The 22,727-nt window shown below is 55.5% G+C and overlaps 1 protein-coding gene across 1 annotated transcript in view; it reads left to right on the top strand.

The window, feature by feature from the left end:
• The window catches only part of DCPS (decapping enzyme, scavenger), a 35,627-nt gene extending 16,930 nt beyond the window's left edge, over window positions 1–18,697 (top strand). Inside the window, exons 3-6 of the mRNA XM_061202415.1 lie at window positions 5,573–5,718; window positions 11,664–11,777; window positions 16,307–16,417; window positions 18,300–18,697. Coding sequence (XP_061058398.1) covers window positions 5,573–5,718; window positions 11,664–11,777; window positions 16,307–16,417; window positions 18,300–18,566 — 638 coding nt within the window. The 3' untranslated portion in view covers window positions 18,567–18,697. The remainder of the gene's footprint in view (window positions 1–5,572; window positions 5,719–11,663; window positions 11,778–16,306; window positions 16,418–18,299) is intronic.
• The last annotated feature ends 4,030 nt before the right edge of the window (window positions 18,698–22,727 follow it).

Here is a 22,727-nt window from a genome sequence, read left to right as displayed (position 1 = left end):
GTCAGTACAAAGGTTTGGGGATCAGAATGACCTCAGACTTCTTAGCAGGACTGCAGTCTAGAAGGTCACAGAGCAGTGCTTTCAGACTTGGAGGGTCGTTGCTATCCATCCTAGAATTCTTTAGCCAAGCGCTTAATCAAGTGCAACAGTAGAATAAAGACATTTTCAGATGTTCCATGTCTCTAAATGTATCTCCCTTGCGCCATATCTCTGAACGCATCTTGAGTTTGTACTTTAGTGCTGTGGTTCTTTTTTTTTAAATTAATTTCATTATTTATTATTTTTGGCTGTGTTGGGTCTTCGTTGCTGCGCACAGGCTTTCTCTAGTTGCGGCGAGAGGGGGCTACTCTTTGTTGCGGTGCGCGGGCTTCTCTTGTTGCGGAGCACCGGCTCTAGAGCCCGCGGGCTTCAGTAGCTGAGGCGCGTGGGCTCAGTAGTTGTGGCTCGTGGGCTCTAGAGCGCAGTCTCAGTAGTTGTGGGTCACGGGCTTAGTTGCTCCGTGGCCTGTGGGATCTTCCTGGACCAGGGCTCGAACCCGTGTCCCCTGCATTGGCAGGCAGATTCTTAACCACTGCGCCACCAGGGAAGCCCAGTGCCGTGGTTCTTGACGTATGGTCCTTGGCCCGGCGGCAGCAGCTGCATCTGGGGGCTTGTTAGAAATGCAGATTCTTGGACCGCACCCCAGGCGTCCTGAGTCAGGTGGTTCTGATGCACACTAAAGCCTGAGAAGCACCGGTTCCGTAAAATGAGGACATACATGTGAAAGAGGAAGATAATGGATCCAGGAAACAAGGTACCCAGCACAAGAGAGGGGGCGAGGGCAGTGCTCGGAGCTCCCAGGCCACAGCCCTGCACGGGGCACCTGCAGGAGCAGGTCACAGGCTCCGTGAACACACTGTTGCTCTTGTGCCTGATGAGTTGTAACATCAAGAGGAGATTTTTATAAAAAGGGAAGTGGATGTGGGGATGAACTAGTGACAAGTTTATAGAAAAGAAAACAAAAAAGTAAATACTAACTCTGTATACCAAAAATTGTGCTGAAAAGGAAAAATAGTCATAGTGTATATTCAGCAGTAGGCAGCATTTACATCATCATAGTGGTATTGATGTTGAGTTCTGGTTTATCCAGAACTGTGATCTGGCTGTGTTGTGAGGATGGGGTAGAAGGAGCGTGTGTGCACACGCGCACGCACACGCATACTCACCCTCTTTTGGTATGGAGTTGGTAAAAAAGCTAAATCCTTATCTTCCATAATGGGAGGTTAATAAATAATAAAACTGAAAAATCAAGGTGGAACAAGTTATAAAAATGTTTGTAATTTGGAACTGTGGAAGTACGAAACCAAGGAAATGGCCGGAAGAGTTGAAAATGGTGCTCAGAAAGGAGCAGAAAACATTTAAAAACAAGCTTCGTTTGACTTTTAACCTATGTGCAAACACACCTTAAACTGAAAATAAAAACAAAGTTTGAAAAAGCATGACGGATAGGAAGCCCTTGGAAGGAGTGTCAGGGATGCTGTCAATAGATTGTGAACATTTTTGAGCTCTTGGTTTTGGAGTTGATTTTTTTAAGAATGCCAGCAGGAGGGCAGGGTCAGGAAGTTCCTTGTTGCTTCTCTAGCTACGGGGAGATGCTTCTGGGCTGGGAGGTTCCAGGTACTTCTCATCCTGGGCAAGTGGCCCCTTAAGTCAACTTGCTAAACTGGGGTTGGCAGAGAGGGCGCCGGGTGGAGGGTGAAGCCACGTCTGCTGACCTGCGCGGCTGGCACGTGGTGCTGAGGCTGGAAGCCCAGCCCTGAGCCTCAGCTTCCTCGTGTGTGATACGGGGACCAAAGTCATACCCGTCTCACACTGGCTGTGGGGAGTGAGTGGGTTCATAGGCATGCAGGGCTTAGGACAGTGCCTGGTACCTCCGCTGCCAGTTAGCGCCCATGGTCTAGAGAGTACCGACACCTTTTTATTTAACTTTATATTTTGAAAAAAATTTTCAACCTTACAGAAGAGCTGTAAAAATAGTACAAAGAACTCCCTTAAAAAGCCCGTCACCTCTTGTTAACATTTGGCCACGTTTCCTTTTTCTCTCTCCACATACACATATAATAATATTTTGTTACTATTCGCTCTATTGTTGAAAAGTAAGTTGCAGATGTGGTAGCCCCTCAGTGCTAAGCACGTCGGTGTGTGTCTCCTAGGAACCAGAGTAAAATGATCAATTTTGGGAACTTCCCCATTTATACAAAGCCATTATGTGATGTGGAGACCATTATTAAATCTTGCCAGTGTTTCAGTACCATCTTTCAAGCAGGAAACTCCCGCACACCCCGGTCCTGCCCCTGTCCAGGATCCAGCCCAGTCCCTAGTGTCCTGTAATCGGGAGCAGTCCCTCAGCCCTAACTTTGACGCTTGGGCAGAGCTTGAAGCCACTTGTTCAGGAGAGCGTCCCTGGGTTTGGGAGGATGATAGTCGCCTCGCGATCAGATGCAGGTGATGCGTTTCGTCGGGCGCACCACGGCACACCCGGAGGCCCAGGCTGTCAGTTCATCCCACGGGGAGTGGTGTTCACCCCAGTCACTTTGTGTCCGCCTCTGTAATTAATAAGTAATCTCTGAGGAGATGTTTTTGAGGCCTTGGGTGCATGTCCTGTTCCTCAACATATTTTCACCCGATGGTTTGAGCATTTATCGGGCATTGACTCTTTCCCAGATTCCTCGTGAAGCTCAGTTGCAGGTCATTTGGATAAACACCAGAGTTTGCTTTTGGCTTCCAGTGAGAAAGTCAGCACTGGGAAATATATTGACTCTTTTTTTTTTTTTTTCCGGAGAGGTTTTATTCCATTTGGGACAAGAAATGCTCTTCCTGGGTTTAAAGTCTAAAAAGGCCAGATTCATTTTTTCATTTGTTCAGTATTTGTTGTGTACCTGCCGTATACCAGGCGCTCTTCCAGGTGCTGGGGATAAAATGATAAAACAAAATTTTAAGGTAGACAAAAATCCCTGTCCTCCAGGAAAGTCCATCTAATGGGGGAATCAGACAATAAATATGTCCTCTGTCGTCAGGCAGTGAGGGGTGAAGGAGGCAGGGCGTGGGGAGGTAAGGGGTGCCTCTCTGGTCGGGGCCGTCTGGGAGCTCTGAGGAGCTGGCCTTTGGCCGGAGGCCTGAGTGAATGAGACAGGGGAGCAGGTGTGAGGCCTAGAGATGGGAGTCGGTGGGGAGTGTAAGGAGGTCGCTGTGGCTGGGGCAGAGACGGCCCGGGGGGGGGAGTGGCGGTCAGTGGGCTTGGAGTGGGGCCTGGGCGAGACTGGAGGGGCACTCCCCACCCTGATGCCAGCAGCGCGGCTCTGCCCGAGGCCGGGCGAGGAGTGACTGGCTCTGGCAGGGCTCAGAGTGCAACAAGGTGTGCCTCCTCCAGGCAGGCGGGTCTCGGGAAAGGAAGCAGGACGGCAGAAAGTGAGCAGTTGGAAAGTGCCTTTTTATTTTTCCCTGCTGCTGGGGGGAGGGCAGGAGGGGCCGGTTCCCAGGGCTCTGCGGCGGGGGCAGTCTCTGGCCGGCCTTGGCAGGCGGGCATGCCCATAGGCCCCGTGGCTTTCCGGTCTGGAGCGGCCAGGGGGCCCCAGGCCGGGAGCCCAGGGCTGCGTGTGCGTTGCCAGTGGGGCCGGGCTCTTCTCCAGGTCGTCCTGGCCCGTCTCCCCACCCGGAGGGAGCGCCTTTCTCCGCCTGCCCCGCCCAGGTGACACAAGGAGAGTAAGAGCCAGCATTGGAGGAGCACTTTTCCATGGGGCTGCAGGTGGAGGGCAGCTTCTAGAGGCTTCCCACCTGCTGCTCACTGGCTTCTCACATGCCCAAGGTTACCCAGCCAGGATTTGAACCCAGGCCGATGGGTGCCAGAATCTCGTCCTTCCCCACCAGGCTGCACTGCAAGGGCCAAGGTGCTGACATTCCATCTATTTCAGGCAGTCTCCTGTCTCCTGAGAGCTTGGTGTGCTTGTCCTTTGACCTCTGGCCTGTGACCCTGGGCTGTTAGAGGGTGGTGGGAGTGAGAAGTGCCCAGAGGATTGCGAGGAGACTTTTGTGCCTCCCGTTCCAGGTCAGATGGGAGCCATGATTCTGGTCCTGCCTCTGCCCCATCCCACAGCGTGGTGTCGGAGGAGTCTGGAATCCCTGTGAACTCTTTTCACCCACCTGTGAAATGAGCATGACAATCGCCTATGTCCTCAGACCTAGGTCGGTAGTTCTTAGGTGGGTATGTAGGCGAGTCTGAGAATTTCCTGGAGTGTCCGATGCCCATGCTGGGCTGCTCCTCTCAGGGACCACTCTGGGAGAGGACATCTGAATCTAGAGTCAGGGAGGACTTGGGTCCTTTGAGAAACATCCCAACTGATGTTGCTTTTAAGATCTATGTTGCTTTTAAGATCCTGCTTTTAAGATCTATGTTGAAGCTGTTGTAGCAGATGTTAAGAGAAACAGGAAAAAGGACTTAACCAAAACCAGGTGGTGTTTTACTAGGACCCTAGCCTAGAGTCTCTTTAAGAACACTACCAGGTTTCCTTGTGATGAAAACAGTGGTTCTCAACTGGGGGCAGTTTTATCCCCCAGGGGCACTTGGCAATGTCTGGAGGCATTTATGGTCGTCACAACTGGAGAGAGGGTTTAACTAGCATCCTGGTAGAAACCTGCAATGCTGCTAAACAGCCTGCAATGCACAGGACAGCCCCACAGCAAAGAAGTATCTAGGCGGAAATGTTGATGGTGCCAAAGTCAAGACTGAGTAACCCTGGGTTGAAAATAGCCAGTATTTATTATGTGTCAGACATTGTTGTTCTAAGAGCTCCACAGGTATTAACTTGCTAATCCTCCCAACCCTATGACGTATGAGGTATTATTACCCTCAGCTGACGGATGGGGAAGTAGGGGCACAGGCAGGGTAAACACCTGGGCCGGGGCAGGGGTCCCAAGCGAGGAGCAGGCAGAGCCAGGACTTGAACTCTGATGGTCCAGCCCCAGAGTCCGCACCTTCAACCACTGTTGTGCTGCGCTGCCCTGCGTTAAGGAGGCTGCTTGGCTTTTTTTTTGGCCACTCTGCGCAGCATGTGGGATCTTAGTTCCCCGACCAGGGATCGAACCCGTGCCCCCTGCGGTGGAGGCGTGGAGTCTTAACCACTGGACCGCCAGGGAAGTCCCTGGCTTTAAACCAGACTTTCAGCTTTGGGTCCAGAAAGCCACACACCTGGACGTTTGCTATGTGAGAAGAGTCAAGAAATGTTTCATTCCTGTGCCTAGAAAATAAGAGGGAAGGGCTAGGGTTAAGGGTGATGAGGGGCCTAGTGACCCATCAGTGAAAACCGTACGTTTTCCAGATTCCGAGTGTGGTTCAGGTGATGAATTTAACGGCACGAGACACCTCACGGGAGTGGGTTATGGGTGAACGTAACTTCTTAGTCTTTGGCTCCCTTCACTGGGGAATCAAAGAGGGACTGGGCCCATCCTTTCCGTGGTGCCTGTCAGGGCCAGAGTCTGGCAGGGCTGGGTGGAGAGAGTGGCTGACTGTGGCCCGGGCTGTGTTGTGTCATTGCAGACGTGAAGACAACCGTGGTTTACCCTGCCACAGAGAAACACCTTCAAAAGTACCTGCACCGGGACCTCCGCCTGGTCCGGGAGACGGGCGATGACTACAAGAACGTCACCTTACCGCACCTGGAATCCCAGAGCCTCAGCATCCAGGTATGGGCCGCCACGGCCTGGGCCAGCCCCCCGGGTCAGACTCAGAGTGCTGTCCCCGTGGCCAGTGTATCTTCTCAAGCATCTGTCCAGGTGGTACCAGGGGCCAGCGCTCTCCCACAGCACAGGCCATGGGACACAGCAAGCAGAGAGTACAGCGGCGCCCCTGCCTTCATGGAGCTTACCTCCTTGTTCAGGCGTCAGACAGCGCGTGAATATATAAGTAACCACACAAAACGTGAGATTGTGAGTGCTGTGGAGAAGAATAAGCAGGATAGAGGGCACAGAAAGTGCTGGGCCGAGGCAGTCGCTGTTTCATAGAGGATAGTCACCTTCGTTGATAAGGGAATTGACACCGGTCTTGGGCACGCCGCCGTAGCACTCTGGGATCTCAGAGCAGTCCAGTTCGTGGAAAGAATTTCTAAGTACTCTACAGTAGCCTTGATACGGTCTCAGAATGGCTTGCCCTGACCGGGGGTCTGTGAACGGTAAAGACGGGTGCTGGTTAGGCCGCCTCATCCAGACTCTTATCCCTGGTTTCACCCACAGCAAACCAGCCTCCAGGAGTTGAGTCACAGGGTAGAAACCCCCTTCCCTCGCTCCCCTGCATCCATTGCAGGGGGCAGGCTCGGGGGTTGGTGTGGGGCCTCTTCTCCCAGGGCGATGTCCGTGGGTTGGGAGCATCTTGGAAGTGTCTTCAGCAACTGGGCCAGATGCGAGGCCATTTCGCTAAGACATCCGACTTCTCCTTGGGTCTGTGCCCAGCGCCAGCCAGAGCCTCTGCCTGGAATTGGTCCCACGTGCACGCTCAGAGGTAATGTGATGGATGAGGCGTTTTCCCGTTCTCTGTCTCTTTATCACTCACCCCTGTTCTCTCTGAGCATCTCTACATACTCCACCCAAGATTCAGGCTACGGTGGTGTGGGACGTCCTAGTATGGGAAGCTCACAGCCATTTGTCCCGGAGGAGGGAGGGTGTCCTGTGTGTGGGGTCCCGGGAGGTGGATTGTGCCTGGGAGGAGGAAGGACAGGAGGTTGACAGGGCCTGCAGGGGGGTCCCCTGGGGAAGACCCGACCCAGCTGTTAGCCGTGGTCCCCTGCACAGTGTTTGCACAAGGCTCCTCTAGCTCACAGTGGCTTGATTTTTTCCTTTTTTTAAAGAAGTCCCAGCACTTGCTCTGTCTTCTAAGTAGAAGGGAAATATGTCTCCATCTTCCTAGACAGTGTCTAAAATCACGGGGGGATGTCCTGGAATGTGTGTTCTGCTGCACTGGTTACACATATATGGGATTCAAGAGAGGAAGCCCTTAATACAGCTGGTATGAGTCGTATATATACCTTCTTATAGACCATTATGCAGATCCTCTCGGGAAATAATAACCCCTCTGCTCTACCAACTTCTGCTTGACATGAGCATTCATGTATTCTTTTTTTTTTTTTGGCCGCACCACGTGGCTTGTGAGATCTTAGTACCCCAACCAGGGATCAAACCCAGGCACACAGCAGTGAAAGCGCCGAGTCGTAACCACTGGACTGCCAGGGAATTTCCCATGTATTCTTTCTCGGCTGTTTCTAGCAAGTTTACAAGCACTCAGCTTAATTGGCAATAGTCATTATATTTATTGAGCATCCCCTATGTACCAGGCCCTGTGCTAGGCTCTGGAGGGTCACCAAGATAAACACTGACAATGTCCGCACAGTCTCGTAAGGAAGATAGGCATGCAGCCTGGTAACTGCAGTATAATGGGATGAGCTCTTTGGTGGTCCATACGCGAGGTACAGTATCGACACAGAGGGGGAGTGATCAGCCCAGACAGTGGGGGGCTTCACAGGGGAGAGGATCCTCCAGTTGGGTCTTAAAGGACAAAGAGAAGTTTGCCAGCTGGAAGAGGCAGACAGGGCACTCCAGGTAGAGGGCAGAGCAAGTATAGGGGCACAGAGGGCTGGACCCATTTGATGCATTTCGGGAACAGGCAGGAGAAGGCAGGTGGGGGCCAGAAAGAGGCTTGTGCACTTTGTCCAGGAGACTAGGAGTTCCCACACCTTGCTGATTGTCAGGATGGCCTGGTTAGATTTTTTAAAATACAGAGCACAGGGCCCTCCTCCATAACTACTGAGTCAGAATGGAGCTGGGAGTAGAGCTGGGAAATCTGCATTTAAAAAAATCTTTTTGTCCTAATGATCGTCAGATTTGTGGACGATTGCCATAGCGATGAGCGTCCTGTTAAAGGTTTTGAGCATGTGGGTAACGTGATCAGATTTAAAGAATCATTTGGAAGTGGTGAGAGTAGAAGAAGGAGGAAGACTGAACCGAGGCAGAGGCAGCGGGGAGCTTCCCTTGCGATTAAGAGATAAGGCCTAGACGTGGGTGATTTGGAGCAGTGAGGGAAGGACCTGGGGTGAGTCCAGGGGTAGCTTGGGCGATGAATGGTACAGAGTCGGATCGTTAGCCAGCACGGGGGCGTGGGCAGCGGAGTGGTTTACGTGGAGGACGGTGAGTTAGTTTGGCACTTCTTGGAACTCACGGGGTGACTTAGAACAGCGACTGTCCTAAGCCTTTTACAGGCATCGTATCTTCACAACAGGCCTTTGGAGACGGGCTTCAAAGCCAGGTGGTCTGGCCCCAGCGTCTGTGCTCTAAGCCTACTACCCTATTTGGCTGCTCAAATTTGAGGTGCTTGTAATTTCCCAGTAAAAAAAAAATGCGGTGGGGTGTCTGGATCTGGAGCCTTAGAGACTGATTTGTGAGCCATCCGATAAGGGCTTCTGCATCAGCCCAGGGTTTGGACTCTAGTCCTGCCACCCCAGAGCCTTGCGACCTCACCCTTCATTTCTGAGTCCCAGTTTCCTTGTCTGGAAAATGTGACCGATGGCACCTCCCTCCTGGGGTCCCAGTGGAAGTTGAGAGCCGTGCCACATATCATGTGCCTGCTGCCATTTCCAGCACAGAAAAGGCGCCAGAGTGGTGGCCGCCGTTGCCCACACAGGTAGCCGTTCCAGGGAGGACGGGAGAGTGTGGGGCTGAGACACAGGCAGGGGAGGGGTGGCTGGAGGAGAGGGGCCAGCAGAAAAGAGCAGGAGGATAGTGAAGAGGGGGCTCGGGGAGAGGGGCTCCTGGGTCAGTTGCCAGTGTCACCTGCAGGGCAGAAGTCGTGCCAGGTGCGTCCGGAAGCCGCCAGCACCCCCATATCGTCTGCGGGGCCGAGGTTCCCGGGCTTGCTCTCCCAGCGTGTCACTCTCCGTTACGTCACCCCTATGATTCATGTGGACTTTGTTCCCTGGCTCTCCTCCCTCTCTCATCTGGGCTGAGACATCCTGTGGATTCAGGCCCCTCCCGGCTCTCCCAGAGGCCTTACCCATGTGGCCTGGAGCGTGGGCTCTGGGTCGCAATGTGTGAACTCGGGTGAACTTCCTTGCACCTGCCTCTTCCTTCCCTGCAGTATGGGGACCCCGACAGCGCCCACCTCACGGGCTTGCCGCACAGTGTGGTCCCGTGAGATGCGCTCATCACGGCCCACCTTCCCAGCCCTCACGCGCCCTTCCAGCCCCGCACGCGGTCCCCTCAGCGCACCTCCTTTGCTCTCATCCGCTTTCTTTTTTGCCTTTCCACAGTCTGTCGTGTAGCCTCGGGCAAGCCCAGCCTGACCTCCCCTTGGAGCCTTCCGAGCACCTTCCCTGCTCTCAGTTGCCTCCCTGGGCAGGGCTCTGTGCTGGGCGCTTTCACACGCATTTTCTCACCTACAATCCGCACCACAACCCTCACTTGGGGGTGTTATTAGCTCCTCTTGACGAAGGAGGAAACCAAGGCTTAGAGAGATGAAATCACTTTTTTTTTTTTTTTTTAAGATGCTAGTTCTTTATGTATTTATTTATTTTTGGCTGCGTTGGGTCTTCATTGCTGCATGCGGGCTTTTCTCTAGCTGCGGGGAGCGGGGGCCTTCGTTGCGGTGTGTGGGCTTCTTACTGCGGTGGCTTCTCTTGTTGTGGAGCACGAGCTCTAGGCGCGTGGGCTCAGTAGTTGTGGCGCACGGGCTTCAGTAGTTGTGGCGCACGGGCTTCAGTAGTTGTGGCTCACGGGCTCTAGAGCGCAGGCTCAGTAGTTGTGGTGCACGGGCTTAGATGCTCCGAGGCATGTGGGATCTTCCCGGACCAGGGCTTGAACCCGTGTCCCCTGCATTGGCAGGCGGATTCTTAACCACTGTGCCACCAGGGAAGTCCCAGATGAAATCACTTTGCCAGCGTACAGCTAGTTAGTGGTGGAAGTGACAGATGAACCCTGTCTTGTTGGGCTCCAGAGCCCGTTCATTCTCTCCCAGACGACATGTTGCTTTCCAGGCGGAGGCAGAGCTGCTTATCTGTGGGCAAAAGCAGGGCCCCAGGGAGGCTGGGCCACACCAGGGCCCTCCACGCAGGGCCACCATCCCCTCCCTCCCATTTATTTTTGGGAGGCTTCAGGTCAGGATCCGGCTGGCTTTTCTTCTCCAGTAGCACATTCTTAGAGAGAGTTCCAGTCAGAGAGGACATTCTGACTGGAGTGTCCCTCCCTGGGACGTTCTCCACCTGCTGGGCTGTGCACTGCTCTGGCCCCAGTGCTGCACGAGGAAGCCACTGCTGGGCGGCCTCCAGACTCCACCCAGGAAGTGAAACTGGCAGGCTCTTCTTGACGTGTTGTGACCGGGCTGTGGGTCTTACCAGGAGGTCTGGGAGGCCCAGATCGTCCCAGGCAGGTTTTCTCTGCCTCCTCCCTCTCCATCTCAGACAGTTGCACTTGGCCTTGGCCCTGCTGGCCGACAGCAGAGGATGTGGACTCGGCGGGACATGGGGGAGGATGTGTGTAGCCCTGGCCCTCGCTGACACTGCTGCGCCAGCGTTCCTGGTGGTGGGCAGAGGAGCCCTCCGCTGGCCTGGCCGTGTCGGCGCCCTGGCCTCCCATCCACCCCTCGGGCAGCTTGAGGCCCTTCGTGACTGCGGGGCGGAAGGGGCAGCCGTGTGAGCCCAGCTCCTGCCCTCTCTGTGGCTCTCCAGCAGGGTTCGCTCTCGGATTTCAGGCACAGAGTTCACTGGCCTGGAAGGAAGTCGTGTTGGCAAAGGGCTCTCAGACCTCTGGGGAAGTGGAGAAGAGCCGGGGCTGGGGGGTTGGATCCCCGTGAGAACAGGGGCCTTCTTATCTTAACCTCCCTGCAGGCTGGCTTCTTCAGAGAGGCCCCCAGGACCTTAATGGTAAAGTGATGCCCTTGGGATCCACACAGCGCCCAAGGAAGGGTCCTCTGAAGACTGTTGACAGCAGCTAATCAAAGGGCGTGCGAGAGCTGGCAGCCTGGGGTTAACAGGAAAGGTCTGTGTAATCGCCTCGCCACGTGGCGTTTGTTCTGCTTTGTCATGAAGGGTCCATGTCAGCTGGGTCCCCAGGTGGGGCAGAGGTGCTAACCCCAGCCCTCACAAGAATCCCAGCAGGCTGAGAAACCCAGCACACAAACTTCTAGAACCTGAGCCTTTCCCCACCCTGGTGTGTAGCGGACTTCCTCTGCAGAGGGAACTCCCAGCCTGACTCTCTGCCCGTGGTCCTGAATAAAGTGGGACAGGGCCCGCCCATGGGACGCTTTTCCCGAGTCCTGTGGGCAGTGGAAGGGGCGGCTGCAGACCAGGCCTGTGAGGCCAGAGCACAGCACGTGCACAGTGCCGGCCAGGAAGTGCCTGAAGAGCTGGCCCTGTCTGCGTTGCCGGGACCCCTGTGGGGGTGGCTGTGGTGGGAGAGGGGAAGCCCCTTCCGGACCCCCAAGAGTAGCTCCCCGGAACAGGACAGCCTGAGTGTCGGTCCCCTGAGCTTAGTGTCCCTTTCGGACTTGGCTGTCCTTCCTGGGGAGGCCTGAGAGCCTACCTGGCCCGCTGTGGGGTGTCTCCCGGGGAAAGTGACTGGTCTGTGAACCCCCTCTCTCCCCTTCCTTCCAGTGGGTGTACAATATTCTCGACAGGAAGGCTGAAGCTGAGCGGATTGTTTTTGAGAATCCAGATCCCTCTGACGGCTTTGTCCTCATCCCCGACCTCAAGTGGAACCAACAGCAGGTAAAGGATTTCGTGCTGGGCCTCTCTGGTCGCTGAGGGCCCTGCTCCAGGCTGCTGGGCCTCCTTAATCCTGCCCTCCCTCCTCACGTTGCCCGCTCTCTCTAAGCAGATTATAATTAACCAACAGGGGAGGCCTGAGTTCTCTGCAGTGGGAGCGCCTAAAACAAATGTTTACACTTTAATGGGCCAGTTAAAGCCCCTTTCTGGCTCACCTCCCACCCTGGGGGTGAGGATGGGGCAGTGTTTGCATCCATGACCTGGCGGGCTGTTCCTTCACCAGCCAAGCTGGGGAGCTGCACCCCCCCTTCCAGGAGCACGGGGAGCCCTGAGGCGGGCTGTTCGCCCTCTCCCCGCGCCCTGGACACCGGCAGATCCAGGCAGGCCCACGGTCTGCGCCGCTGGCCGGCAGAAAGTAGGGTGACCGACCCGAGGAGTCCCCTGCACTACCCGAGCCACAGAGGAGGCCTCCGGTGGCCCAGGGCCACCCCCCTCCTCCAAGCCTCTCCGCTCTGCTGCCTGGCCCCCGAGCGGCCCCCCCCCCCCCGACCTTCTTGGGAGCAGCTTTCCCGGGAGCCGCCTTCACTCACACCGCCCCTCCTGTCCTCTGCAGCCTCTGTCCCCCTTCTCTCCTCCTTCCTCACCTCACACTGTGAGGCCCGTCACCAGTCTCCCTGACTGTCGCCTCTCTGGGTGGACTTTCGTATCCCGATAGTAACACAAAGCAGCAGAGCGCCGGGTGCAGGAAGCGCTCTTCCCACACAGACTGGAGTTGGGCCGGGATGAGGCCTAGGAAGCCAGACCCGGGCTCTCGGGGTAGGCAGTAGGGATAGATGAGCGCCCCCTCCCCCAGCTGAAATCTGCGAGTGACCCAAGCTCAGATTTGCCGTTCTGCTCTCGGGCGGGCCCTCCTGGTTTCTGTGTTCCTCGCACCGTCGCGAGATCACCCGGGCACCGTCGCGAGATCACCCGGGCACCGTCGCGAGATCACCCAGGGACGTTGTTCTGGAGTCGCCCGCCCGGCACGGACGCCTCCCATCTCGCTCTCTCAGCTGCCGCCCGCCCTCCTGGCCTCTGCGTCCTCACCTGGGCTCCCCTGCAGTTGGCTTGGTTCGCTTCGGTGGTTTTCCGACTGGCCACACCACTCCAGTTGCCAAAAGAGGGGGGCCGAGAGCCAGTGGTCATGGTGAGGGGACAGGATTTGGATGGCGAGGCGCACAGGCCGGCGAGCGCCAGCTGCCTCCTGGGGAGGCTCGCGGGAGTTCCTGAACGTGGCTCGCAGGAGGCGGGGGGGGACCCTGAAGGGAGCTTCCAGAGGTCTCAGCGGTGGTCTGCTAGAGGCAGGGCAGGTCCCGGGCGCCCCCCTCCCCTCGGGTGCCGGAGTGCAGCTGCTTCCCTTCCCCCACCCCCAACAGCTCACCCCACTCGGGCCGGGCGGGAGGCGGCCGTCGGGGCACGGGGCACGGGGCACCGTTCCGTCGGGGCACGGGGCGCCGGTGGGGCTCTGGGCCGTGCCTCCGTGCGGCTCTGCAAACCCGCCTGTCCCTTGGGCAGCCCCGCACCGGCAGGTTGTGGATCGCAGACTGGGTGGTGGCAGGTGGGTGTGTGGTAGGAGGGACTTGTGACTCACGGGGTCCCTGCAGACGTTGGAGACCTTGTGGTCTGCGGGGGGCAGCGGGGGGGTGGTCTGAGGGCCATGCGGGGGCCGCCGAAGCATCTCCATCCAAGAAGCCCTAACACACCGGCGCCCACGGTGCCGAGAACGGAAATTCATCGTCCTCCTGACCTGGTGCTGGCAGGCATCCTGCCGGGCCTGCCGGTGGAACTGCCCTCTCTCTGTCCCCTTTAAGGGAGAAAAGGCTTCAGGAGCTGCACTGGGCTCCCAGCCACCTGGCTGGGGCGACTCGCCCTTGGGCTGTGAAGGGGCCAGCTTACATATCAGACTTTCCTTGATGGTGGGACACATGGCGATTGTCCCTAACCTTTGCTTAGCTTTTAGCACTTGTCTCTTTGGGGTGCCACGTCAGTGTCTCAGATCCTCGACTTGTGACAGAGCACTGAGGTCCGCCGCTCCCTAGAGTTAGGCGGTGTGTCCAGCAGGGAGACAGGCCAGGCCTGGACCTCTGTCCTTCGTCCTCACCCACCAGGGGAGGACTGAGGAGAGGGCTGTCTGGCATGTGCTTTGAGGGGACTTCTAGCCAACCTGGAGTCTCCTGCCGCCACTTCTCCCAGGAGTGTGTCTTTTTTCCCCCAGCTGATGGCCTAGGGTTAAAGATGTCCATCCATCCATTCATCCGTCCATCCGCTTCACAAATATTTATCAAGTGCCTAATGTCTGCTACAGATTCTGGCTCCCTGGAGGTTATAGAATCCCTCCCTCAGTTCTCTTAAGATAGAACCTGTATATTCTTTTTTATTTGCTTATTTGGGGTTGCCGGGGGGGAATCGGTCTAGTTAATACACGTACGTGGTAACAATGCAAATAGTACAGAGATGGGCAGTGAAAGTCGGTTCCCTCACCTCACATTCCTCCATTTCCCTTCCCAGAAGAGACTGTGTTTGTCTCTCCTTCCAGAGTTAGTCTTCACATATTGTACACGTCAGCGTATATGTATGTGTTTATAGAGACACACTTTCAGTTCACGGAATTTAGATCCTTGGGTCTAAAGCACTCAGACAGGAGGCTCCTCCTTTGCGTCTCCCCTGAGGTGGGGAGACGGCTCTCCGAAGCTCCAGCCGCTCTCCGTCTTGCCCCTTGCGAGGAAGCCGTTACTTTGAGTTTGCTGTCCTGCCTTACGAAAAAGATTGATGGTGTCTGTCTCCCCAGAGTGACTGATGGGCCACCTTCTTGGGTGCCAGTCTGAGACCCTTGCCATCCCCCCGTCTAGCTTTTTTCAGATCATTTCTCTGGGCCGGGGCCCTTTGGCTGCCTGCAGGAAATCCAGGGTCACGTCTGATCCCAAAGAATGGGTTTATTTTCCTTCCCTCGCCCATCCCGTGAGCTGATACCCAGCACAGGCTTCATGCTTCATTCCATGCCAGTGGAGCAGAGAGGCGTGATTTAATGTCATGTTTGGGATTCATCAGCAGATACCATCTAAAATAAATGCTACTATTATTTGGAAGTCCTGTGACAGTGACACGTGGAACAGCTGAAGACACCCACAGACATGCACACACACTCCAAGTTCAAGCAGTTTTATTTCCTACTTCTCCTTGGGCCCCTAGCTAGTGCGAGAGTCCGGGACACAGGCCATGAGAAGGAAGAGTCCAGAAGGGACTTGTAGGCAAAACTGAGGTCTGGGTGGGCACAGCTTAGCCATCTGCTGGGAGGTTCCCACTGGGCTCATCTGTAGCAGGTCTGGGGCAGAAAGCCTGGATTCTTAGGGCCCTGGAGGAGAAGAATGTGTGTGGCATGGAGAGGCTGTTGGCATGAAGAGGCACAGTTGGACATCCGGCACCATATGGAAAATCTCATTCTAAGTTTTTAAGTTGGGGCCCTTGGGGATTTGGTTGGGTGACTCATGGTCCCCAGATTATCTCATTGAGGAATCTAGCAGCTCAGACTGCAGTGCTGAGGGCTGCTGGATCCTCTCCACGCCTTGGCCCTTGGAGCCCTGGTGTCTGGGGCTTGCCTCGCACGAGGATGTGAAACTGGCCAAGGCCAGGGTTTGGGTAAGCAGAGACGGGTGGGAGGGTTTTCTGGGCAAGAGGAAGAGTCCGTTTGCTCCTTGGCTCAAGACCTTGTTGGCCTTGGGTCTCAGTACTGTTGTGAACTCCAGGTCTTCAGCCAGGCAGTGTTCAGGACGGACGGTAGGAAGGGCCGTCTGTGAGCCCTGGGAGATAGGGGAAGGGAGAAGAGGGTGAAGCAGTGGTGGAGCTCACTGCCCCGCTGGCCTGAGGCTCCCTTCCCCCCGTCTTCACTCATGCCTCTTCACTCCCTCACCTGCCTCTGATTCCAGGCACATGGAGTTGTTTACTCTCCTACTTAGATGCCCTGGACTTTCTTGCCTCTGAGCCTTTGCTTTCCTCTACCTCAATGCCCTTTCTCCAAACCCTACCTCTTCTTCAAGACCCGGGTGCCCTGCCTTCTCTTCTAGGAAGCCTCTCTGGATCACCCTAGCTAGTCTTTCCTTCTTCCTCCTGCACTCTTACCACCTTATGTCTTACAGCAGTTACTTCTGTACATGCGATTAGACCATAAGAGTTGTTCTTAGCATCTTCTTGAACCTCCTTCCCGCCCCTCATTCCCCATCAGCTGTGAGTATGTAAATGCTCTCATATGGTATTATTTAGCAGGAAGAATAAACAGAAGCTCTGTCCCTTAGACCGTCCCACTCACCCTGGCCACGAGGACGCCCACGTTGCCTGGGGATTGGTCCTGCCACGGGGTCCCTGGGATTGGCTGTGGCTGACACTGCAGGCCTTGGGGTGTGGATGCTTCCTGGTTTCTGGGCGGAATTCCGGGATTGGCAGCCTCCCCGGCCCTGTCCCCTGCTGAGCCCGGTTTACCCCTGCCTGTCTCCGCACAGCTCGATGACCTGTACCTGATTGCCATCTGCCATCGCCGGGACATCAAGTCGCTTCGGGACCTCACCCCAGAGCACCTGCCACTGCTCAGGAACATCCTCCAGGAGGGGCAGGTGAGCTGCCGGGGCCGAATCCATGCCGGAGCCCAGGGGAGTTACACTTCAGTTCCATTGCGTTCCTGGACCCCTCTCCTCACCCCTCCCAGAAGTCCGTCTCGCGAAAAGGGCTCCTCTCTGAATGCCCGTGCAGGGGCCCATGAAGGCTCTTAGGGGGCCTCACGAGGCCCCCGTTCCTGGTCCTGCCCTGCCCTCGAGCTCTACTCTTAGCCCCCTTGCCTCGCCCCACACGGGCTTCCTCAGCTTGGGGTCCCGCTTTTGCTCCCTGCCTTTGTCCTGCAGGCCACGTCTGGGATGCCCTCCCATCCCAGGGTTACCCGCCCCGCTCATGACAGCCACATCATGCCAGACGTGTTTCTTGGGTAGATGGTGCACGACCTGACGTGTGTCTGTGCCCCCTCATCTACCCTGAGGGAAGAGACTGAATCCTCTAGCACCTGGCGTTCTCCCAGATTCTTTCTCTCTGGGAGATTTGCTGAATCGAATGGAATCACAGCGTTGCTAAAAGGAGCCCTGGGGGGCGAGGGGAGATGGGGGAAGAGAGTCTCAAGTCTTGGGTCCTGGTCCTGGTTCTGACACTTTGACCTTAGCCCACTGGATGACCTCAGGCAGGTCACTTCACCTCTCTGGGCCTCGGTGTCTGGAGGGGGTCCTTCTTCCTTCTGATTCCATTATTCTGTGGGCTTGGTCTCAGCCTGAGACATTAGAAGATGCGGCCTCCATGCCAGGCCTGCTGTCACCAGGGTGCCCAGCGGGGGAGAGGCTCCCCCCCAGGTCAGGTTCAACAAGAGCTGCTCTGAGGCTCTGCCGCAGACCTGAAGGAGGGGCTGTGCTTGGGGCCGCTCTCCCTTCACCTGCGGCCCCTCCCTGTCCTGCGCCCACTGCCTTCTGCCCCGCCTGCCTACGTCACCATCCCCCTGGCTGCCTTTCTCTTTTCCCAGTAACTCGTTTCTCTGCTGAAACAGCCTCTGGATGCAGAGCCCCTGGGAGATGCTGGGCCAGCACTTGCGCCTGCCCTGGCAGTTCCGGCAGCACCTCCCAGGCAGGCCAGCCCTCCAGGAAGCCCTTTGGGTGCCCTGGTCCTGGTGTCACCCTGCTGCCGAGATCCCTGGGGGAGCGCCAAATGCAGAATAGAATACAATTCCGGGGTGTATTCTGAGCACACTGAGGCCCTGTCTTTTTCTCTTCACCCCTGCTGCCTCAGGGATTTGCCTACAGTGGAAATTAAGTCTCCTCTTAATTCCGAGCCTTGGAGGCTCCTGAAGGGGGTGTGGTAGAAAAAGCCCTACCCCTGAGCAAGGTTGGGGCAGGCAAAGGGAGCCAGGGCCGAAGGTGATGCTTTCCTCTTCCACCAGGAGTCCTGCAAGAATTTGATGATCCTATTATGACTCCCTGGTCTGTCCAGGGCAGCCCTGCTCGCGTCCCCTCCCCTATCCTTTCTCTGCCACCAAGCCCTTAGCTCTGCCGCAGCCCAGCTCCACTCTTTCTGTGCTGAAAGGGAGAACAAGGCCTCTTCCCACCTACTTGATGATATGAGTCTGGTAAATCATCCAGGGCAGGATAGTCCCCACAGTCTTGGAAACCTGGGCCTGTCCTTAGCATTGAGACTTCCTAGAGGCCCAGTGGCAACTGTGAGGAAGCAGGTGTTTTACCAGGTTGGAGCGGGGAAGCCTGATGGAGGCCACCGTCCCCATCCTTGGGAGAAAGAGCCTCCGCTTTGCTGCTGTCACCTGCACTTGCTGACTCCCAAGAATGGAAGACAGGGATCCGAAGACAACAGCGGGCGGAGAGGCTGGTCAGGGCCGTGGGCAGGAGGGGGTTCTGGCGCCAGTGTGTGGGCAGCATGGTGACCCTCCCCGCCCCTCCCCTTTCTTGCCAGGAAGCCATCCTGCAGCGCTACCAGGTGGCGGGAGACCGCCTTCGCGTGTACCTGCACTACCTGCCCTCCTACTACCACCTGCACGTGCACTTCACCGCCCTGGGCTTCGAGGCCCCTGGTGCAGGCGTGGAGCGGGCCCACCTGCTGGCGGAGGTGATCGAGAACCTGGAGCAGGACCCCGAGCACTACGGCCGCCGCACCCTCACCTTTGCCCTCAGAGCTGATGACCCCCTCCTCGCGCTCTTGCAGGAGGCCCAGAGAAGCTGAGTCGGAGAAGAGCACTGATGTGTATGGGGGGGGTGGGCAGCCAGATTTTTAGCACCAAGTGAATTTTTTTTTTTTTTTTAATATATTTTGTACTGGCTTCTTCCCAGCATGAGAATAAACTATCGGTCTCATTCGGTGTGGACACACGGTGTGGCCTGCTGGGGAAGCGGAGTGGGCAGAACCTAGGGGGAAGGTCTTAAGAAGGGGGTGAGTGTCTGGGGGGCAGCCCCAGCTGGCCCGGAGGGCTTGGGGCTTTCTCTAGGCCCCCGTGCACCCGTCCTGGCTGACTTCAGATCCGGAATCCAACTGAGCCTCCCTGCTTTCACTGCTTCCTGTTCTGCCACCACGGGGCCCTCTGCCTTCTTCCCACTTACTGTATCTTCCTAATGGTTCTCTAGGTCCACCTGTCTGGGAGTTCCCCCAAAAAACCAAGTACAAAAACTTTCTGGAAGTAATCTATAGAGTCTTTTTGACAATACTTCCTCTTTCTCTCCCCAGCATTGAGGTCACACTTCCCATGTGTGAGCCAATCCTGTTGATAAACTCTTGTTGACAAGGATGGAGCATGGCCGCTCCTGGAAGTGGGAGGGCCTTAATAAGAATCAGATGATGCAAGCCCAAGAAGCCTGCCTTTGCCTCGGCTACTTGGTCAGTGAGTCCGTGGCCTTGAGTTTGTTATCTGGGCAGGAAGATAAAACAAGTCGCAGGGAGCAGCCAGAAGATCAAATACAAACAGTGTCTCAACAGGGCAAAGTGACATGGTTGCAGTGGAGTCTGAAAACCCTGAGGGCCTTGGGTGCAAGGTACGACCAGCGTCTTAGGTCCCTGTCCATAGACTCGCGAGGCCAGGAAGGGGCTTCAAAGTGTCCAAGGCTATGGCCTGTAGGAAGCCATCCAGGGCTTATCTGGGAAGGTGACATCTACCACTGCTCCAGCAGAACAGGGACACGGGTGCAGACGTTGAGAGCATGCAGTTAAACACACGCAGCCCTCTTTCCAGCCCAGGGGACAGATGTATCACGCTGCTGGAGAGGGGCTGGCGTTTGCTCCTTAGTCAGCATGGGGCTGTGGGTTACTGGGTCTTGTTTCCTCAGGACACAGTCTCAGGGGAGACAGGATGTGTGTCCCGCAAAGTGAAAGGAGGAGGAAAGCTGAGGCAGACGAGGGGGTGGCTCTTATTCTGCGTCCCCTGGACTGAGAGCCAGGAGCCTGGAGTCAGAGCCGAGCTCCATTCATGTGTTCCTCGCATGTTTATTAAACACATACTACAGGCCAAGCACTGCCCTAGATAGTGGTAAATGGTCTCTTCCCGGCGTCCACCCGAGGCGTCCTGAGCCTGTTTCTTTGTCAAGGGGAACGGGGATGAGGACCCACTACGGAGTGATGTGCTGGGTGATCATAAGCCAACAGGGCAGAGTGACATGGTTGTGGAGGCATCCAGAGCTTTGACTCGCTGATGGCCTCTTGAGCCAGACAGTGTCCTAAGTGCTGGGAATGCAGAGGTGACTGAAAAGAAGCTCCCAGCCTCCGAGCTAGTGGGCGGACAGACAGTCCTCAGCCCGAGGGATGCAGAGTGAGAACCACCCCGTCCTCTGCCTTGGCTCTCCTCCTGCCTTCCCTCAGCAGACCCCAGCATCCCGCCGCCCCGGAGAGAGCGTCCTGAGCAAGACGGGCAGCGCCAGCCCTCTCTGGCAGCGTGGATGTCTGTCCTGTGTGTTTAGCCGCGTGCCCTCGGTGTGCGCGCCTGTGTCCCTGCTCTCCTGGAGGTAGATGTCACCTTCCCAGATGAGTCCTGGAGGGCTCCCCACCGGCCACCAGGCCCCAGTTCTTGGCCGACTTTCTTCCTGGCGTGGTTGGGGAGGGAGGGGAGCAACTGGAGACAGGACTGCTGTTCCTCGGCTCCTCGGTTTGCCCTAAAGTTTCCTCATAGAGCAGAATTGCTGAGTGCTCTGTATTTGTCAGCGTTCCTTCATGACCCTGAGAAAAATAACATTTCAGGAGGAGTTGGACAGTTAGCTCCACGTTGCCTGATTCTGTTGGATACAGATCCCCAAATGGAGAAACAACTCAAGAAACAGTTACGGGGGCTTCCCTGGTGGCACAGTGGTTGAGAGTCTGCCTGCCAATGCAGCGGACACGGGTTCGAGCCCTGGTCCGGGAAGATCCCACATGCCGCGGAGCAACTAGGCCCGTGAGCCACAACTACTGAGCCTGCGCGTCTGGAGCCTGTGCTCCGCAACAAGAGAGGCCGCGACAGTGAGAGGCCCGCGCACCGCGATGAAGAGTGGCCCCCGCTTGCCGCAACTAGAGAAAGCCCTCGCACAGAAACGAAGACCCAACACAGCCAAAAATAAATAAATTAATTAATTACTAAAAAAAAAACCAATTACATACAAAGTAATATTTGAAAATGTTTCTCTTGTAATACTTCTATTCCAAAATAGTTTAATATATCTATTTTATTTCTGAATAGACTGACGTGGGTCTGCTAACTCTGCCTTCTCAGGACTAAATCTTTATTCCAGACCCGTATATCGAACCCTAAAATGTCCTTTCTTTTGTAAGAAGATGGTGATAATTAACAGTAGTTGTTTTTTAAAAATCCTCACTTAGCAAAATAAATGTTGGCAGCCCTGTGTTTGCTCCATATTCTTACTGAAATTACACTGGATTCCGAAGTCTCTATAAACTTGAAGTTACCAAGTTTTAACCACTGTTAAAAAATAAGCACGGACTACAGTGTTTCCGTTCAATCAACAAGGTTTTGAATATCTACCCTACTTTTTGTTTTTAGACAAGAATATGGAGCTAGAGCTCTCGTGGAGCTTACAATGTGGTGAGACACAGAGACATAATTACAAAGTAATTCCATGGACATGAGTACTTTGAGAAGACCCAGAGGGGGCTGTGGCAGCTTATGCCGAGAGAAGCCAGACTTCCGGGCTGAAGCTTGAGAGCCAAGTGGCCAGCACAAGCCAAGGCCAGCAGTCAGGGAGACAGTGGCTCAGCACGGCCGGGACCTAGAACTTGGCTTCTAGCATGGGGCGCACACGTCCAGTAGTACCCTGACCAGTTTTTCCTTCAGGATCAGGAGGAAGAAATTAAAGTCAAGGCTGAGCGGAAATTTCTTAATGTTCTGTACCACCTCCTTTTGGGAGCCAGCATGGTCTGGTGATTCTGGCATAGAACCTGCACCAGAACCAGGTATGATCTCGGGCAAGTTACATAACTGTTCGTAAGCTAAGAGTGATAGCAGTGCCTACCCCGAGGGGCTTTGTGAGGATTAAATAAGGGGATTTTGTGGACATGGTAAGACCTATAAATGTTAGCTGCCATTTTCCTATGGCGAGAAGGGCCTAAAGGACACAGCCAATAGATTGGGGTTAGATATTAAAAAGGACTTCCGGATTAGAAGGCAGTGAAATCCTCGATTATGCACTGAAGTCATGGTAACCAAGAGACTTGAAGGCAAAAAGCAAGCCATAAACTCTCTGTGGTTAATTGATTGTGGCCCCAAAAGAGACAAGGGCTGTGTGCAATGACTTCTCAAGGATCCCGTCCAGCCGACAGGTTCCTGGAATGCGTTTCAGCCTTTGCCTTACGGCAGGTTTCTGAGACTACAATAGTGATGTGTCCGCTGCTGTTGAGAACCCTGGCGACAGCTCAGCTCCAGCGTCCAGCCATATAAATCTGATAAAAATAGGAGCTGAAACACCATCCCGGAGTTGCTATTTTTAAAAGCGTCTGAGATGCTGGATTGGGTTTATTTCTTCCTCAAACGGCATCTTGCTGTTCCCTCCTCCTGGTGGGCAGGATGCTAACGTGGCACATGTGAAGGACAGGAGCCAAAAGCCTGTGAGACACGTGTCAAGGGCTCCACGCCTCCTACCCACACCCCTGCCTGCCCGGGAGGAGCCGCAAGTCCAGGGCCTCCCAGCTCCAGATGCACCTGCCCCTCCCACACCCTTTGCTCCTCTGTTTCCTCCCTCTACTCCCTAGAGAGAGAGAGAGAGGCCCCCTGGTCGCCCCAGCAGAGTGGTGTCCGCCACCTCCTCCACAGCAGAGACAGAACCAGAGAGGTAAAGGGGGGCGGCTGAGGAGGTGGGAATGGAGGCAGCATGGCTTGGAAGGGGACCAGGACCCAGACCACTGACCCTCAGG

Source organism: Eubalaena glacialis, chromosome 10, assembly GCF_028564815.1.
Source record: "Eubalaena glacialis isolate mEubGla1 chromosome 10, mEubGla1.1.hap2.+ XY, whole genome shotgun sequence".
Lineage (NCBI taxonomy): Eukaryota > Metazoa > Chordata > Mammalia > Artiodactyla > Balaenidae > Eubalaena > Eubalaena glacialis.
The sequence above is the reverse complement of the archived record's forward strand: the minus strand, read 5'-3'. Positions and strand labels throughout refer to the sequence as shown.